Genomic DNA, 19,717 nt, shown 5'->3' with positions numbered 1-19,717 from the left:
GCATGCTGAAGATGAAACACTTGTAAAAACAAGAAATACAGAATACAGGACAGTGAGATAAGTCTGTTTCATGAAAAATGAAAGCATTTATTCTTCTGTAAATACTCCACTGACTGACTGTGTAACAGATGTTCTGGGAAGCTCAGAACTAACCCTAACATAGCAAAAGCCACTTACTAAAGAACGGAAGCAAATTCTGTAAGTTAAAAAGCTTTGTCACCAGAAATCCTAAATCCCACCAGGGTAGTTTCAAGTTTCCAGGCAGTCGTGCTGTGCCAGCTCTCTCTCTGTCCCATTCCCTTGTCTCTCCCTCTGTAGTGAGATGGGCTGGAGTGGCCAAACCCTTTTCCTCAGTGCTGGGACCCCTGTGTGCAGTGAGGGTTGGAGAAGCAGTCGTGTGCATCTGTTTCCTTTTGCTTTCTATGAATAACCACTTCTGGATGATTCCTCAGGGGCTGGAACCCTGCCAGTGATCCCTGTCTGCTTCTCTGTCCATAGATCCTGAACATCAAAGAGCAAATGGGAACATGAAATACTTTGAATACATCATGGCTAAAGAAAAAGAAGCAAACAAGTCCAGCACGGATTCAGAAGAGCAGCAGGAGAAGGAAACTGAGGTTAAGAAAAAGGATTACCTGCCTGAGAGAAGGAAGTACGAAATGCTGTGCCGTGGGGAGGGGCTCAAAATGGTAAAGTGGAGTAGACTGTTCTCAAATGTTTGAAACCAAACAATGTCAGGAATTTGTGTGTGGTGTGCAAGTAAGGAAGCTGTTAGAGTAAGCAGCTGGATGAGTGTGCAGAGCTGAGGATCACGTGTTGGATTTCTTCCCCCTTTGGCCTGTTCAGTAAACAGAAAGCAATGCTGCCCCAGGCACTGCTGGCTGTCTTGGATGTGCTCCATCAGTGTAATTAATTGAATAAGGATGCTGGAAGTCCGGAGTTACAGACAGAATTAAATAGGGGTGGTTTTTTTAGTGATGAAATTATCTTAGCAGTATTGTGTAAAGTAATGCTTGCTGAAGTATTGCACAGTAACATTAAGTGCAGGCAGCGCTGACTTCTCAAACTGAAATCATCTCTTTAACCTGTCACATAAGGAGGTGGGGAGGGTGAATTGTTTGTGTGCCCAGGACGTGTTCTGCCCTTGGAGATACCAATGTCCTGTGGCAGTTCTCTGACTGTCCCCTGCTGTGCCTCCCTCCCAGACTCCCCGCAGACAGAAGAGGCTTTTCTGCCGCTACTACGACGGGAACAGGAACCCCAGATACATCCTGGGCCCTGTCAAGCAGGAGGACGAGTGGGACAAGCCCCGGATCGTTCGCTTCCTGGACATCATCTCTGATGAAGAGATCGAGACCGTGAAGGAGCTGGCAAAGCCCAGGGTAAATGCCTTACCCTTCCTTGCCTCTGGAATCTGCAATTCCTCGTGTACTCGGTGTGAGTGTGAGTGGCTGTCTCCTCTGGAGCGCAGTGGTGCGTGCAGTGAGCTCACACCTTGCATGCCTCGCCTTGCAGCTCTTGGTGGCACCCCTTGCAGGAAGCTGGGAAAAGCTGGGAATTCTCTGTGATGACTGGAGGCAGGTCACAACAGTGCAGGAGTGTCAGGCTCTCCCAGCAGACACAATTTCAGCTGGTTCGGATGAGGAGGAGAATGTTCTCCAACAGAGAACAAACATAAAGCAGCGAGGGTGGACTGGAGTGTTCCTGACTTGTTGCTTTTCTACTTGTGTTTCTTTCCTTTTTAAGTCTGGAAGGGAAAGGCAGCCATTCCTCTGGTCCTGGAATGCCACCTTATTGTATAGACAAGAAAGAATGGTTATATTCTCCGTTTTGGTATATGACTGGCTTCTGTTGATGCCTTGTCAAGGCTGGTCTAAAACAGAGATGAGACAGAGTTAAAGAATAAAGTAGGGATTTATTAAAAGGCCTCCATGGATCCACCTTGCACAGCACAAGAGCCCAGCCAGGGCTGCACCCAAGATGAACCAAAATGGTCCCAAAATGCACGAGCACTCACGGGGTCTCTCACTTTGATCAGTTCTGCTCCATTTGCGTATTGGAGTTCATTGTCCAATTCCAGCTTTAGCCCAGGCAGTCCCATCCTGCTTGTTTTTCTCTCTTCAGCCCATGTTGTTTCTGCTCTTGGGCCTGAGATTTGGATCATTTGTCCTTGGTGCCCAGCTAGAGAAGGAAATGTTTTGTCTCCTTACTCTGTGAAGAGAGCTCACCGTGCCTTAATGTGAAGCTCAGACCCACACACTAAAGCAGCACAGAATCAGAAACATATAAAAGCTAAACCCTGAGACCATCGCTGTCTCCAGGCTTGGAAGCTGCCTGCAGATGCAAGAGCTTTAAGAGGTCCAGACATAGTTGGTGCATTTTGGCTTCTTATTGATGATGGTGGCTCATCAACCCTGTCTGAGACACTGGATACACAGGTTCTTGTTTCTCAGTGAGGAATAATCCAGGGCAGCTCCACTGTCTGAGAAAACAGCAAACTGATGGGGTTGCCTTCTGTATCCAGTTGGTGCAACTCGGCATCTACAAATGTACACTGAAGATGTAGTTGATTAAATTAATTTATTTTTTCATCAATTCTAAAATAAGACTTAAACTCATAGAAATGTGATTTTCCTGCTTTTTTCCTTTGCTTTTGGCTTAAATGGCTTTTTGTCCAGGATGAGCTGAGCAGATGGAGACTGGGGGAATAAGAGCATTCAGTGCAGGAGAAGCCCTTGGCTTGGCTAAGAGGTGTGGTTGTAAATGGGCACCTGGGCAGTGAGGCTGTCCTTGGCCTACCAGAGAGCTTGAAGGGGGTCTTAAAGCTCCCTGAGCCTGAGGGCTTGGACATTGGGAAGAATCTCTTCACTGAAGAGTCTGTCAGGCTTTGGCAAGTTACCGTCCCTGGAGGTGCCCAAGGAATGGCTGGATGTGACACTCAGTGCTCCGGGCTGGGTGGCAAGGTGGGCAGGGATCAGAGGCTGGAGTTGATTATCTTGGAGGTCTTCTCCAACCTCAGTGATTCTGTGATTCTATTCTGAGGATTCTGAGGTAATGTTCTGAACTGTAAGCAAGAAGTGCAAGCTTTTCCCTCCATCTGTGAGACACCTCCTCCTGCTGCCCTGGCAGACAGCTTTGCTGCAGGGCTGAAAATCAGAGCCCCCATTGCTGCTCTGGAGGCGTTGGAGCTCCTTTGCTCCAGCGTGATGTGTTCCACACCTGTGGACTGTGACCAGACCACTACTTTACAGAGTAGAAAATTGTAAATGTGTGACTGTAAGCTCTGGACTTGCTGAGGTCGCTGTTTTCCTGTCAAACACTCAGCTCATGGCAAAGACTTGGAGACCTTTATGGCAGGAGCATCTGTATGCAGTTACTGTTCCCATATTCCCTGTGGCTGAGGCCTTGCACGGCTCAGCAGCAAAAGGATTTTGTTTTTGGAGACCTGAAGGTCATCTCCTGCTTCCTGCTGCTCGGGATGCTGCCATCCTCTGGGAGGAGAGTGCTGGCTGATCTGTGCCCAGCCTTCTGCCCTGCTGGCAGGATGAAGCCTCATTATTCAGCTCTGGAGTTTCACTGGAATTGTAGTTTGTGCCTTGGTTTTTTATGTATCTGCATCAGAGGAGAGAGCATACTGGGAGCTCCCAGTATCTTTTCTTGTCAGTAGGTATGGAGAGGCCTTGGCTTGTTTAGTTGATTTTAACAGTGGAGAAATGCTTCTGATTGTTTGGAGTTGGCATGACATTGTGCCTTTTGCAAAATTTGGGTTCTGCATCTCAGCTTTTCCAGTTATGAGTGATGGAGAGTGTCTGGTAGTACATGAACCAAGCTGAAGGGCACATGTAAGGCTCTGAGTTGGAATATTAACACAGATGGGGAAGGCATGAAGTAAATAGAGCACAGCAGAGGGAAAGCTTTGAGCCAGGAGTTCCCACTCCATGTAAATGTAACCATGGGAGAAGCAGAAGTTTGTGGGAGCTCAGTGCTGCTTTTGGTACAGGAAAGGACCAAAAAGAAATGGTTTATTCACCTTTGGCTCCTGGTACTGCCTGGATTCAATTTACCTGTCAAAATCCTTGTGAAGGGGCAGGGCAGTGTTGTCCACATGCCACACCATTGTGCTGCTCCCAGAGCATTTCACTACAAAAGAAACTCAAGCTGCTGTAGTTTGCTTTATTCAGACAACTGTTCTCGCTACAGCCATGGAAACATACAAACACGGAAAACCTTAAAAAAAACCAATCAACCTTTCTTTTAGTAAAGCTGGAGCCTCCCCTCGTTCCCCGTAGCCCTGCAGCCTCAGTGGCAGCCAGAGCAGGGCAGCGGTGCCGGGGCGGTGGCGTTGTCCCCTGGCCAGGCTTCTGAATGGTCGGATTGCTGGGATGCAGATTGTGCTTGTAATGCAACTTCTGATGGTTCGCTTCACAGCTGAGGCGAGCCACCATTTCAAACCCCATAACGGGAGCCTTGGAGACGGCACATTACAGAATTAGCAAAAGGTAAGAGAGCTCTATGCCAGAGGTTTTGGGCCTGTCATGAGTGTGTACGTCCTGCTCATTCTGAGGAAACAAGAGGTGGGCTGAAGAGACAGCTTGCAGTCTACCTTGTGATTCCCTGCAGATCTGTAACAGGCTGTTGCTGCTGAGTTTCTCAGTCTTTTCCTTCAGCTGGAAGTTCTGGGGGCGTGTTTTGATTTGTTCTTTCCTTTTTGGTCGCCTTCTCAAGTCTGTTTTCTCAAGCAAGTCTCTGCAGTCAGTGTGAGAAATACAATATGCCACAAAAACTTGAGTAAAATCTGTTTTTTGTTTTTAATTTATACATTCCTTTCCCATTGCTCCTTCTCGCAACCAAGAATCGTCCTCCCTTTCTTTGGAAAATGAAGCAGACCTCAGAGTGCTTTAATGGGTGTAAGAAATGCTTCAGGTCCTTGCTGTGCACACAGACACACATCTCCTTGTCCAGGATAATCCCACACTCCCAGCTGAGCTCCTTTACCTCCTGCCTGACACAAACCTGGCAGAACATAGGCTCACTTCCACTGGGCTCCTGGTTCTTTTCAGCTTGTCCATTAAGTACTACAAGAGCTGAATTTAGCCAATGCTTTCCAAAATTGGCTGGATCTGAAAGAAACCACCTGCCCCTCCTTGCCCTCCCTTGGTTTTAGCCATGGTAATTAAAGATTGGCTGCACAGGCCATCAGCACTGAGCCAAAATTCTGGGAGGAGTTAAAGCTTCTGGGTGAGGAGGAATTGTGTGGGAAACTCAGCATCATAAATTACTTGTAGAAAGCCTTGATTTTAAACAAAAGGAAAAAAAAAAAAAAAAAAAGGAAAAATAATAAAGGGAGGAAAAAAGTGAAAGGACAATCTAACCAAATTATTCCAACCAATTTGTTATGATTTGGACATGGCAGCTGCAGCTTGTGTTGCCCTTCCAACCATTGCTAATATGCGAGCATCGCATCCGGACCAATCGGAACCCTTTCAAACACCTGGGGCTTGGCCAAAAAGCAGCCTGCAAGGTGGGTAAGCCTTGTCCTTTCTCTTTTTGTAGCTGAGCCGTGCTACTGTTCATGACCCTGAGACTGGGAAACTGACCACAGCACATTACAGAGTCTCTAAGAGGTAAGGGGAGGGGATTCCTTGTCTGAGGAAGTGTGTCCTGGGGCTGTGCTGCTTCAGCGCAGGGATTCTGTGTAACTTTCCTTATTCTTCAGCCTTTCTTTCAAAGAGAGCGGCCTAAGCAAGCTGAGCTGTCATCTAACGAAGCATGGGGTCTGCTGAAGTAGGGATTGGGTGTCAGTGGTGGCATTCCAAAGTGGAAGTGCCCCCTCTGGCTGAGCATGGCTTGTGTGCTGTGACTAACGTACTAAACGTGGGCTCTGCTGGCACTGGTGCAATGAGGCACCTCCCTGGCTCTCCTCAGCTCCAGTGCCCAGGCTTGCTCAGAGCTGGGAGCTGCTGTGATTCCTGGGAGCACTGCCCATTAAAGCTAGGGGATGATTTAAAGGGATTTCCATGTTGGAATGGTGGAAGGTAGTTGCTGCCCTAATAGAAACTCAGTGTTCTTTCAGCTGCTTTGAACTTGGAATGGTCTGGAGCTGAAGGGCTTTTATTTAGCTGTGAATTTCTTCAGAAAGGTTAAAGTGCTTCCAAATATGGGCTCACCAGAAGGTGATTGATTCAGGAATGATGATAAGTCTCAGGAAAACTGGAAAACCACTGGAGCCAAGGTCCTTAAGGCCACTCTAGTGGCAAGTTGAAAGCATTTTTTTTTATGCCTCACACCTTTGCAGCACATGGGTCTGTGTGCTCATTGGCACACAGCTAGTGGGAGTCCCCTGGAAATTGTCTGGGAAGCTCCTATGTGTTCACTCCTTAAAACAGCCCTTACAGAGGGACTTTAGGAGCATTCATCTTTCCATTGGACATGTGTTTTATTTAATTTTTATTTCTTGTTTTTAATGTTCAAGTGTGTCCATGTCTTACCTGTCTTGGTTATTTGTCACTGTGTATTTGGAAGGTTTAATTTATTCACTTGTGGGCTTTGTCCTCTGTGCCAGACAGCTCTGGAGTATTTACTGAGTAACATCCCCTCATGTCAAACTTGATGTGCTAATGATGGGAATTGGAGAAGGTGACCAGATTACTGATGGAAATTGGGATGCATAATTGGTCCCTATTTAAATAGATGAGGCTTAGTGAAATAACTTTTTATTTTGAGTTGTGATTTTTCATTAGTAGGAAGTGTTATTCCCTGAGGTAGTGCAGATGCCACAGTCAGGAAAAAATAGTACAAGGCACCACCCAGCATTAAAGGCCTATTAAAAAAACCAGGATAGAGCCTGGGGAATGTGACCCTTAAATTCTTAATGAGGTTTGGTGCTCAAAAATGTGGGACTTCCTTCCAATGTACCCAAAGAACTCTCAGAATTAAATCAGATTTTACTGAGCTAAGTATTCAGTATCTCACTGGAAACTGGAATTAAAATTGTAGAGACACATCCAACAAGTTGGGGAAGGCCATTTTTTGAGGGTAGGACTAGCCTTGAGATGTGCAGCAGGGCTGCCCTTCTCCTGCTTCCCCTTGCCTTTGCTTTCCTCCATGTGCAGATTTGCACGATGGATCTGGACTTCCCAAGAGAACTTGACACCTAGATCTGGAGTAGGAGGCAGAAGCCACCCCCACCAGCCTGATTTGGAGGGCCTGTGCTGTTCCTGCTGCTCTCCTGCACTGCCAGAAACATCTTTCCCTTGGAGCTGCTTGAGCGGGTTCAGATTCCAGATGAATCATTGCTCCTGAAAACCAAAAAATGCTCACTTCATTTTTTTAATACATGACTGCTTTCCCCCTCCAAACATTCCTTCCCAGCACATGCCCTCCTAAATTACAGCATTCCTGTCTCTGAGAGAGCTACTGTTCCCGTGGTGGGACGTGGCAGCTCTGTGAAGGGAGGCACCTTGCCAGTGTGTGCAGCACCAGGATAAACCCACCCACTCACACACTGCTTTTACAGATAAAAACTCCCTTTTCCCCCTTCTCTCTCCTCCCAGCAGGCAGCCACAGCTTGCAGCATGTAATGCTAAAAGTTTCCACTTCAGAAATACCAGGCTGGGCTTTTTACTCGCTCCCTGTTGTGTCTCTGCTGGTACTTTTCTGCACACCAAGTGTGGCTTAGAAGGCTTTTAAACACCAACACCAGCATTTTGTGGCCAGTGACTTACAGAAGTAGTGTTGGGATGCAGTATCTTCTCCTAGACTGACCAGTGCAGCTGAGGAGATGAGATCTGGGGGGGGTGGGGTGGATGTGCTCTTGTGTGTTCAGTAGCTCCAGAGAATTGTCTGGTTTTTCCTTAATGTACTGCTCAGTCTTTAAATTATTTCTGTGTAGGAGCATCGTGCCATTAAAAAAAATCTCTGAGGTGCCTCATGCAGATTTATAAGAAGGAGGAATATGGGACATTTTGTGGCTGCCCCATCCCTGGCAGTGTCCAAGGCCAGGCTGGAGAAGGCTTGGAGCATCCTGGGATAGGGGAAGGTGTCCCTGCCCATGGCAGGGGATGCAATGGGATGAGCTTTAAGGTTCCTCACAATGAAGCCACATCCTGATTCCATGAGTCAATATGATTATTCCTGACTCTTTGTAATGCATGTAAAAGATGTTAAAAGCCCCCCAGTGTGAATTCAGCATGCTAATGGAAGTTAAATTTTTTATAACAGTTCAGGGATGGCTTTTTACAAAGCCAAGTAGGTCAGCAAAGCACCAAACTTGTGTGGTCAGGGAACTAGGGGGTTATAGGGTGGTTATTAAGGAAATACCACTGATTCAGTTACAGAAGGATTTGGTATCTTGAACTGCCCTGCCTGTGGCTTCCCAGGAATTGTCCCTTTTTTGTTAGGGCCCATCACAGACTCAGAGGTGGCAGCTGGTCAAAAATAGGACAGAATGCAATGAACCTGGAAGTATGTAAATATCAAAAGAAAACTGCTGAGCATGTTTAGGGCTGTTAATGCTGCATCTCCTGCACCACTGGTCAGGGGAATCTTTCTCTTTTTTTGTTAGACAAGGGCCGCAAAAAAAGCCGATTTGTGTGAAGAAATAGTTCTGAATGAGGCAGAGACTTTTATCAGCAAGGGACCAAGCTGGGACAGCAGCAGAGGAGGGAATGTGGGACAACTGGAATATTCTGTGGCCAGGCAAAAGCCATGGCTGCAGCCTGCATGACACCTCCAGGGTTAAATCCCCCTGTAACTGCAGCACTCCAGGCCTCCCTGTGGTTTTGCTCAGCACCCAGCAGACAGGCTGGCACTTGGAATATGGTTTCAATTCCCTGTTACTCCACCTTTCATAGGCTTTCTTTGTATGTGGAGGCAGTTAATTTGATTTTTAAAATACATACAGTACTCCCCCTTCCTGAAAGGCTGCAGTATTCTCCCTGGTGAAGCATTCATTGCCACTTTAAATAACCAACAGAGCAAGAATGCTTGGGTTTTTCTTTCTTTGGGTTTTTTTCCTTTATTAACAGACTGGATAGAGGTAGAGCGAGCCTACACTGAAGCTGCTGGGTGTGTTGGGGCTCTTCTTGTGCCTTAAATGTGAGGTTAGGGCTGCTTGTGAGCATTACCTGGTCACTATGGCTCTGTAGCATGGCTGCTTTTAGGGATTTTTTGTTTGGTGAATGCTTCATATCCATGTCTTAGCATTCTTCTGCCACCTGAAAGCAAAGCAGGTTGTGTTGTAACATTTCCTTGTACTAACAAGTGTTCAGCAGTGGATGGGTCAGGGGATGTGTTCGTGCATGTCTGTCATGAGAAATCTGATTTCTTTTATCTCATAGTTCATTTGTAATTTAAAAACAATGCCTGTAGAGATTCTGTAACCTGTGTCAGTGCCTTGTGTCATGTGTCATGCTACTGTTCCTCCCAGGCAAAGCATTTGGGGATTTATGTTTTTTTTTTTAAATGCAACTCAAAAGAAAAACTTAATTTAGTATAGATGTGAAGACTGATTTGAGTAAAAATACGTGGATGCTGCTGATTATAGTTTCCAGCTGGGCTCTGGGCACAGGGATTTCTGTGGCAGGAAGCACTGCTGAGCCCAAAAGTTGAGTCAGCTGCTAGGAAAAAAAGGTAGCAATAGCCATCTCTATTTTCCTGCCAAAAAAAAAAAAAAAAAAAGGAGGAAAACAAGCCCCAAATCACCAATATTATCACATCAATATTAGTGCAATGGGCTGCCAGGATAAAATGAAGTTGCAGTGGCTGGCATGGGATGAATGAAGCAGCAACAGAAACAGGCATCAGGTGAGCAGATGTGGAAAAACTCTAATACACAGTAGGAGGCAAACATTCTGAAAGATGCCTTTGGAACTGAGGCTGACCTTCCGCATTAGAAAAAAAGGGTGAGGTTAGTTTGGGTTTCCCCCCCTTTATACAAATCATTGTGTGCCTGAAGCATGTGCTAAATACCAGATTTGTAATAGGCTGTTCTAATAGCAGTTGTCCAATTTAATGCATTATTTGATTGTTTGCAGAATGATTTTTAGTAGCACTGCAGGGATAAGTGATGAGGAAGGGCAGCTCCCAGAGAGCTGGCCTGGAAGTGTGTGACATTTGGGGCAGCAGAGTTCCAGCTGCTCAGACAAACACAGCAATTCACCTGCTCCTGTCCCAAACCTTGCTTCAAAATGCATCACCCCAGGGGATGAATGAGCTGTTGGGAGTGGGATATGAGCAAAACTGTGTGTGTCTGGTTTAAAGAAACAGCTTGAAGCACTGTTTGTAACACTTCCTTCAGCCCAGTGTGGGAATTCAGGCCCTTGGTTACAAGAGCTCCATTAAACCCCTGCTGGATTGGTCTTTTTAGGAAATACGTTCATTAAATTCAGGGCTTTGTAACACCCTGGAAATACTTCTGGTCATGCCACCAAATCCTTGAGAAGTCCTAAAAACCAACCCCCCATTCCAAGTACCTGCAAGTGTTGCTGCCTGTTGCTGTCAGTGTCACTAACTGTCCCCCCCCAGCGCGTGGCTGTCGGGGTACGAGAGCCCGGTGGTGTCCCGCATCAACACCAGGATCCAGGACCTGACAGGGCTGGATGTCTCCACAGCAGAGGAGCTGCAGGTAAGTGGCACCATGGCCTTGGTGCTGGATGCCAGTCAGCATTTCAGCACCTCTTGTGCTTGCTCAGGTGAAGTGGCTATAAAAATCTCATTTATTTACAGAGGGGGAGAAAAGGTTGTCTTTGCAGAGCAGCTGTTAACTGTGAAATGGCTTTTTGGGGCTGGAAGGAAACAGTGATAACTGAAACTCTGGATGTGTAATTCCTTTTTATTTAGACAAATAAACTGAGTTTCATGGCCACAGGGTCAAATCTTACTGCTGTTGGAGGCAGTTAAACTTTTAACTCAGGGAAGGCCACCAGTGTGTCTGATGTCCCTGGGATGTGGGAAACACTGGCTGTATGTGTAACCTGAGTAAACTGTAATTTAGAAGTGCTTTTGTTTGTTTGAGGCCTTTAAATGAGCAGCTGCCTCCCTGACTGTGAGGAGAGCATGAGTACCTAGAAAGCAGGACACCCACAAAGTACTTCTGAAACCTGCTGTGCTCCTTGCCACTATGTCAAGGTTCCTGGTGATAAAATGGCCAAGGATCTGGTGGAAAACTGACGTTATTTTTTTATAACTAATTGGCAAGAAGGACAGGGAACCCTCTTTATTGACACAGTCAAATTCAGGTCAAAAAGTGGTATCAATCTGATGATGTAAAAGCACCATCACACTGTTTTGGAGAGAGTCTGAAAAGTTTTCTGTAGAAGAAAAATGCTTTTCTGACCTGGGAAGCACCAGATTCCTTACCTGGAGCATCCTAGAGTGCCATTCTTGGATGTGCTCCTGCTGCTGACAGAGGCTTGACATTTCCTGGGGCTTGGTGTTTAAATTTTATCTCTGCAAAGGCTGTAGCTGACAGTCAAACTCTTGCCTGGGTAAAGACTGATTTACTAGATCCTGTGCTTCTCCTTCCACTGTAGGTAGCCAACTACGGCGTAGGAGGCCAGTATGAGCCTCATTTTGATTTTGGAAGGGTAAGTCCTGTTTTGTCTTCACTCTTTCTTCTTCACAAGCGCTGTGTTTCTCTTTTTCAGGTGGCAAATTATGGAGTGGGAGGACAGTATGAGCCCCACTTTGACTTTGCACGGGCAAGTAAAGAGCTGGAGGAGAGCTAGACCCGGTGAAGCCTGGGCCTCTGGGCTGGGGCACACTCTCTGTTCTTCAATGTGTATTAAATTTTGTAGCTCTTCCACTTTCCTAATCCATGTCCGTGGAGAAAGCCCTCTAAACCACCAGCTGAACCTGTGGAGGTTGCTACCTGTAAACTGAGTGCCAGCAGACTCCTGACAACTGCAAAAAGTCTTATCTCACTGTCCTTAATTTTTTAATTGGATTTAAATTCCCCACCTGTTTTATTCCATCTTAAATTGCAGACTGCTGAAATTCAGTTGGTTATTTACTGGGCATAATTCTGTGTGGTTTAACCCCTTCAGATTAACCTTAACCCTGCCAATCCCAGCCACCAACTCTGAATCAGGATCTCTGCTCTGTAAGCACCTGCTCCAAGGCATTGCAAGCAATTAACAGGTTTTGTTTGGAAACACTAGGTTCCCAGGAGTAACAGTTGCTGGAATTTCAATGCACACAAACTGTGGTCACAGGGGGTGGGTTTAAAAACAGAGGTGTGACAGAAATTGGTATCAAAACTCCTCAAAATGGGGGGTTCATTCTTGCAAGTCGAGTGCTGGACACCTCTTAGTTGCCTGGTTGGTCACTGAGGCTTCCTCCCTGCTTCCCAGCTGGAATCCAGAGTGGAGTGTGGCAGGGAGGTGTCCCAGCTGACCCTGGGTCTGAGAGCTGCCCTGGCTGCTGCCAAGGACAAGGGGGATGAGGTAATTAAATAATTCAGTTTGCTGTGAGGAGGATTTATAGCCTCAGCCTCAGACAGCACAGTTGTTGTTACCCATTAGAAATCTGGGCTTAATGCCCTCCCTCCCTGTCCTACAGAATTTCAAAGTGCCTGGTTTATTTAAATTGATAGATTCACTCCTATTGCATTCCTCCCCTCCTTCCAAATCGAGGGGTTGGATTAATTCTTCTGCATGAGTCTGTTCTGTGCTGCTGGCTCAGCAGCTGTGTGTCACCGGCTGCTCTCGGCAACCAAAAAGAATCTGATGGAATCTGCCTGCTTTTGTTCACAGAAAGATGAGCCAGATGCTTTTAAAGAATTGGGAACAGGCAACAGAATTGCTACTTGGTTGTTCTATGTAAGTGATACGTTTCTGCCATCTGTCACTGCATATTCTATACCATGGAATGATGTAATTCTGTTTTTCTTTCATTCTTTTTTACTGAAGGGACTTGCAAGTGAAGCAGCCACTAACTTTGTGTTAATACATATGGGGGGGGGGGGGGTTACCCAGATTTTGTGGCTCTTCCATGTGTTTTAAGGAGGATTTTTCCCCCAAATTTGAGCATTAGCTTAAATTATTTGCCTGCCTGTTATTGTGTTTACAGCATGTTCACTGCCTTAACACTCGAGTGGGAGGGACAAGGCTGGGACTGCACTGAGAACAGAGGGGGTTTGGCCTTCTTAGGGGATTTATGTCAAAATTAAATTTCATTTTTACTAAAAAGTGAGATTTTGTCAGCCTGAACTCACCTGTCCTTCCCCACCTGTTCAGATGAGTGATGTGTCAGCAGGGGGAGCCACGGTCTTCCCTGAAGTGGGAGCCAGCGTTTGGCCGAGAAAGGTGAGCAGGACTGAGCCAGCAGATAAATCCACTCCTCCCCACCTACCCAAAAACAGAGCTTGAAAATGAACCTTTAAAATAATTGTAAGCACCTCTGTGCTGTCATAACAGTGCTATGATTTTCCTTAAGTGCAGCAACTGGAGCTGTGCTGCTGATTCCAAGGGCCCTGACAGTCCATGTGTGGATGCAAATGCAAAACATTTAAATACTCCAAAACACATATTAAATATACTCAAATCTGTGAGTTGATTGAGTCTTGAGGCATCTGTAGGAAATTCTCCTGTCAGTTTTTTCCTTCAAGCAAGGCTTGCCTTTACTGGCCTGCTGCTCAGCTTTAGTAAATAATCTTGGCTTTCTTAACACTGGTCAGGAGTTGAATGAAACTGGCTTAGGATTTACAAAAAAAAAAAAAAATTAAGAGCCAAGTATATAGACATACAATAAGTCACAGGAGACTTATTCCTGAGGAAACACATGATAGAAGACAGAGAAGAGCCTTCAGTTTTAAAGGAGGCTCTGAAACACAAATGCACCTGCCTTTGCCTTAGTGTGTGTTGTACAGAGCACACACTAAGGGTGAGTGTTCCCTGCCATTCCCAGGGAACAGCTGTGTTCTGGTACAATCTCTTCCCGAGTGGAGAAGGCGATTACAGCACGCGACATGCAGCCTGCCCAGTGCTAGTGGGAAATAAATGGGGTGAGTACCTGCCCTGACCTGAGTCTGGGCTCTGCTGGGGGGGGGGTGGCTTGGCTTTATTTTTCCTTTGGACTCCAGAAATTACATTATTTGTAAAGAAATATATTTAATTTACTTTATCTACCTTATATCTCTCCATATGTTAAATATATTCTATATAGTAGCATATTTTATTATGTGTATAAAGGAAATTAATACTATATCCACTTTAAGACTTTTTGCAGCTATGTCTACTTTAAGAGTTTTTGTAGCTTTGCTGCCATACTGGAAGGGTTTTTGGTGGTTGGTTGGATCTAACCTCACAGATTTGTGTGTGGCAGTGGGGGTTGGAATGAGAGAGTCTTTTAAGGCCCCTTTCAACCCAAATCATTCTGTGATTAAAACCCTTTAGAAAATTAAGATAATCCTGTACTTAACCAGAGGAGGAGCTGGCCATGTGCAGTGACCCAATGCCTTTGTGTCTTTGCAGTCTCCAATAAGTGGCTCCACGAGCGGGGGCAGGAGTTCCGCCGGCCGTGCACGTTATCGGAGCTGGAATGAGGCAGCCTGGGCTCCTGAGTACTCAGGGTGTGGGAAATGCACACACCTGCCAGTTTACAACTGACTAACAAACACTCCACTACAGGTTCACCCCGCCCAGCTCAGCTGTGGACAGGACAAACGTGCTTTTGGTTCCCTCCAAATCCCCACCAAGGTTTATCAACAGAAAATACTGAGGTTGACAAGTGTTACTGGAAAAAAAAAAAAAAAAAGGACAAAATACAGATGAGGGCCACAACTTACAGTGGTGTTGTGTGTGGTGTTCCTGTCACCATCATCCCTCTGAACAGTGCAGGCAGCCAGGGGTTGTCTGGAGTCCTCCTCACACCTGCCAGGCTTAGGGCAGGATGATTGTGTGGGAGGGCTCTAAGGAATGCAGAATTAAACCCATTCCTTTCCTCGATTCCCAGACACTTGACTCTCTGCTTTCCAAGAGTGCCTGACCACTGCAGGCATGCTTTGTTTTTTTATCTCTGGAAAACAGGTTCTCAGCATGTTTTAGCCTGGTTTTCCACTTCCACAAAAGCTCCATTTTTTTAAACTTGTCTTCCTTCTCAGCCTGGGTGGAGAATTTGGCTCTTAATCTTGACCACATGAGCCAGCAGTTCCACAGGCAGAGGCAGGATGCTTGCACAGTGTCAGAGCAGCCTGGGAACGCCCACAGCCCATCTCCCCTCCTCTTCTGCAATGTTTGTCCACATGAACAAATGCTGCTTTTGTTCTGTCCTGGCAGCCAGCTCTTCCCTCTGCTCCTTGGGCAGCAGGGATGGGGATGTTCCCATCTTTGTTAATCAAAATTGTCGTGCCTTAGGACACTGGAATTTCAAATTGGTTCTGAGACTTCAGGTGCTGAGGTAACACAGAGTCCTCACAGAATGCTCCCTGCCCTCATTCTCCTCCCAGCTCTCGAGGTTTCAGGAGAAATTCTCAGCCTATTTATAGTCCTGAACCTTTTTATGATGCAGGCTCACTTTCCTGAATCCTTTCCCTTCCACAGCAGGATTTTTTGCAAAATATCCAAATAATCTGACTAGCATGAGGACAAAAATCAAAGGAAGCTGCACCTGCCTCTACCTAAACAGTCGAATTTTCTGGATGATGATGATTTTACTGATTTAGGGGTCAAGCCTGAAGTCTTTACCAAGGGAAAAATTCCAATTTTGGTTAATTAGATTTTCTGCCTCAATAAAATCTTGACAGTTGAGCCAAAACATACAAAATCAATTACTAAATGTGCTAGAAATACCTCTGGATTACTGGGAATGCAGTTTAAGGTACTATAGTTGGAGGAACTGCATACTTTCAGAAGATACTTTAAAAGGTCTTTGCTGGGAAAAGAATTGTTACATTTCTACTGAGCCTGGTAGCAGTGGGGCCCACAGAACTGCCCCTCCTTAGCCCTGCACCTTCCTGAATTTTGCCTGGCTTTTGGCAGCTGGAAAACAAGGTCCATCCATAACGTGAGAACACAAAGTCTGCACAGTCCCACCTCACATCTGTACTGCTCATTTACCAAGAGCAGGAGCTGATCTAAATAAATTCACCCCAGAGCTGCATTAGCAGAGCTGATCTTCAGGCACTAAATTGTAATTATTTAAAAAAACCCAAACCCGTAAGATTTGTGCCTACCTGAGTTTTCTTACTTTTTTCATCTGTCTCTCTTTCCCATCTCTTAGTTTGTTAAGCTCCAGAAAAGTAACCATGGCTGCAGGTACCTCCCACCATGTTCCTGCAAGTAAAAGGGGACAGTGAACAGTGGAAACAGTTGGGAACTGCCTTTGGGGCATCCATAAATGCTTGTAGGGAAGCCAGTCCGACCTAGTAAAGGAGCACAAAACAAAATCCCTGTATTGCCATCAGGAACAGGTATGGAAAACACCTGCATTTGCTCTTACTGTCCCATCTCTGTTCAACAGTCACCAAAGCATGAAAAAAAACAGAGTTGAGGAATTTTGCTCAGCAGTTCCCTCCCTCACCTCAATACCAGTGAGTACTTCCAGTGTTAAACAGCATCAGTCTCAGGCATTGCTTGGGGAGTACAAATGTTCTGGTGCACAACTTTTTAAAGCAGTGAACCACTCACAGATAATTCTTCAGGAAAGATTTTTCTACTTTTGACAGTAGAAAATTTTGCTTGGTTTAAGGGAAAAGAAAAAAAAACAACAAAATTAAATCTCCAGTCTGCTGGGACACATCAGGAATGTTCCAAATTATGACAACAGGGTTGGCTTAGATTTTTAAACTGCAGACAATCCCTATTTCCTCTCCCTCCACTGCAGTGGTGTCCATGCATCCAATGCTGATTGTGTAAGGGATTACACTGGTGCTGCTGCTTCTGCCTTATCCCATCATTTCTCAGAGGGCTTTTGGATCCCCATTGTGGCTCCTGTGTGAATCTAGTTTTGTATTAAACGTGATTGAAAACTGTCTGGGCTCACAGTGACTGACAACTGCCTTACTGTTACATTCTTTTGTAATAAAATTTTTAATGTAAAAAAAAAAAAAAGTGAATAGGCTTAAAATAAAAGCCACTGCCATTAGCAGTGAGAAATCCTCCACATCCAGCTCTCCTCGTATGTGGCTGCTATGAATCTGATCACACAGAGTTTTATTACCATTTGTGGAAACCAAACTCCTCCATTTCCCTTCACCATCTCACTAGGCAGGCGCAGGAGAGGCTCCTACCCCAAATTCCTGTTCAACACTAAACTTTGTATCTCCACTGGGAACACACAGCACTAAAGGACTGCAAGAGGGGAGGGCAGATAATGCTGGGCTCAACGCAGGGTCAGCTGCTGAAGGTTCCTTTTCCAGGGGTGACAAATCTATTTCATGAAGCCAGAAGGTCAAACAACCACTTACTCTGGAATGGTTTTAGGGAGGGGAAGAAAACACCAGAGACTCCACGAGCACAATAAACTCACATGTAGGAAGGTCAGGCTGGCCTCTTCCATGACCCACACCTCTGGGGTCTGTACACCACAGCCATTCCTGGGCTTCACCCTGCAGAGCAGTGGAGCTTGTGCTTAATTCCCATCCTCAGGAACCTGCAAAAAGCACAGCAATGGCTGCTGAGAGGCCTGGATCCCTTTGCCTGTGGAACGGAGCTGTGTGCTGCCCATGGAGCACTTGGCTTGCAGGTAGGGAGGGCATTGCCCCAACACAGCTGATGTGACACACATTTGAAATAAGCCTGAAGTGCACCAGCACTGTTTAACTTTGGAAAGGTGATGGGGTTCCACCTCCAGCCACCCTGTGCTGCTGAGCTGCTGCCCTGCCCCTGGCAAGACAGGCCTGGGAGGAAGGGAAGGGCTCTGGATCAGCCCTGTCCCACCCTGACTTCCCACCATCCTGCCTGGGCTCTTCTGGCACCTCAAGGGTGACCATGGGGGGGGTCACCAGCATGGGAGGAACCCAGCAAGGGTAAGGACCACAGCAGCCTCAGCTGAAAAGGCAGGGTAAGGTCAGAGATAGGTAAGGCCTGTGAATGTCACAGGGCAGGATAAGATGAAGAGAAAGGAAAGGGTCTGACGGGATCACAGAATCCCAGAATGATTTGGGTTGGAAGGTACTTAAAACTCATCTAGTTCCAATCCCTGCCATGGGGAGGGGCACCTTCCACTATCCCAGACCTTGTCCAACCTAGCCTTAGATACTTCCAGGGACAGCCATAGCTCTTCTGGGCAGCGCCCTCAGGGCCTCACCACCCTCACAATATAGAATTTCTTCCCAATATCCCCATCTATCCCTGCCCTCTGACAGTTTGATGACCTTCTCCCATGTCCTGTTACTCCAGTCCCTCTCCAGCTCTCCTGGAGTTTCTTTAGGCACTGGAAGGGGCTCTGAGATCTCTGCTGTTTTCTCTTTTCCAGGCTGAACAATCCCAGCTGTGCCAGCCTTTGCTCCCAGCAGAGCTGCTCCATCCCTCTGCCCATCCTGGTGCCTGCCCTGGGCTCTCTCCAGCAGCTCCAGGTGCCTCCTGTGCTGGGGCAGCTCTGCAGGTGGGGTCTCACCTGAGCAGGGCAAAGGATCAGAACCTTCTCCTGCAGCTGGGGGCAGGCAGCACAAGGCTGAAAGATTCCCAGAGGGATGGGACCTGTCCACACACTTGAGCTCGACCCCATGAGGGAGGGGGTCTTTAACCACCCCACCCACCCTCCCCTGGCGGCCAGACCCTGACCTGGCTTGGAGGACTTGAGGATTTCACCACTGACCCGCAGCTCTCCTCATTGTGCTCCCAAACCGGGCTGTGGAGCAGCCACGGATCCCCCACTAACCTGAGCCAGCACCAGCAGCTCCCTAAGGCAGCCAAAGGCGATGGAAAAGAGGAATGCAGCACAGGAGCTGCAGCTCTGCTCCTGATGCGGGGCCAGGAGGGCTTTTGCAGCTCCATCTGTGAGGGGCTCAGTGCCCCAGGCGCGGGGGCACAGGAGCGCAGGGACAGGCCGGCTGCAGTCACCTCTCCCTGCCAAGACCTTAAAGCATCCCTGGGCTGCTCTATATTTAAGCATTACGGAGGCAGGAATGAATGCACGCAGTCAGGAGCTGCCCATCCCGAGGTCAGCACCCAGTTAAGGCACCGGTTGTCAGAGTTCACCTCCGTGGCAAAAAGCATCTGCACCCCTTAAATCTTCAGAGAGAGAAAAGCTGCTGCAGGGAAAGGGTTTTTGTAACAGAACCTGCGGGGGCCCACTGCGCACATCCACGCTCCTCGCTGCTGCAGCTGCTCAGCCACTCCCCCAGGGAAAACTGGAGCTCCATTTTACCCAATCCCACATTTTTCCTGGTCTTCAGATCTTGCAGTCTGGGTGCAACCGAGGTATTTGCAGCTGGACTGAAAAGCTCTCAGGAGACTGGCTCAGGGAGGGAAGGAAGGAAGCAGAAGGAAGGAAGGAGAGTGGCTCATCCCCAGAGCAGGGCAAAGGGGCTGCCACATTATGGAAAAGCAGTTAAACTGCTTTTTACTCACCAACCTTTGCTTCGGGACAAGTGACAAACTAACAGGAAAGTTTCTGACTCCTCTTTACTCAGGCTCTGTCCTCTGCCAGCTGCTCTCTCTCCCCGCCCTGTTCGGCTTTCCCAATTCCAATTGATTTTGCAAACAAGCCTGGGTGCTCCAGAGCCACCAGCTCCAGGCTGCATGCCTTGCTCATGCCACATTCCCTGTGGTTTGCC

The 19,717-nt window shown here is 46.9% G+C and overlaps 1 protein-coding gene and 1 long non-coding RNA gene across 6 annotated transcripts in view; one reads left to right on the top strand and one right to left on the bottom strand.

Annotated features, from left to right (window-relative positions):
• P4HA1 (prolyl 4-hydroxylase subunit alpha 1) overlaps positions 1-17,102 on the top strand; it is a 28,904-nt gene extending 11,802 nt beyond the window's left edge. The window contains exons 7-15 of one of the 4 annotated variants that reach the window (XM_012574397.5): positions 499-689; positions 1,206-1,382; positions 5,554-5,624; positions 10,525-10,624; positions 11,646-11,699; positions 12,753-12,818; positions 13,236-13,304; positions 13,906-14,002; positions 14,472-17,102. In XM_012574397.5, coding sequence (XP_012429851.2) covers positions 499-689; positions 1,206-1,382; positions 5,554-5,624; positions 10,525-10,624; positions 11,646-11,699; positions 12,753-12,818; positions 13,236-13,304; positions 13,906-14,002; positions 14,472-14,542 — 896 coding nt within the window. In that variant the 3' untranslated portion in view covers positions 14,543-17,102. Of the gene's footprint in view, positions 1-498; positions 690-1,205; positions 1,383-4,428; positions 4,500-5,553; positions 5,625-10,524; positions 10,625-11,531; positions 11,586-11,645; positions 11,700-12,752; positions 12,819-13,235; positions 13,305-13,905; positions 14,003-14,471 lie in introns of all 4 variants that reach the window. The other 3 variants (XM_002191876.7, XM_012574399.5, XM_012574398.5) reach the window with 3 other exon arrangements.
• LOC140684414 (uncharacterized) lies at positions 67-13,906 on the bottom strand. 2 transcript variants are annotated; one of them, XR_012056648.1, is made up of 2 exons: positions 11,359-13,906; positions 67-9,215 (listed from the first exon to the last, which is right to left on the bottom strand). It is a non-coding gene; the product is annotated as an uncharacterized lncRNA (long non-coding RNA). The 2 variants fall into 2 exon arrangements; XR_012056649.1 differs by having other exon boundaries at positions 13,214-13,906.
• Positions 17,103-19,717: the final 2,615 nt, after the last annotated feature.

This window comes from Taeniopygia guttata, chromosome 6, assembly GCF_048771995.1.
Source record: "Taeniopygia guttata chromosome 6, bTaeGut7.mat, whole genome shotgun sequence".
NCBI lineage: Eukaryota > Metazoa > Chordata > Aves > Passeriformes > Estrildidae > Taeniopygia > Taeniopygia guttata.
This window is presented reverse-complemented; position numbering and strand designations above follow the sequence as displayed.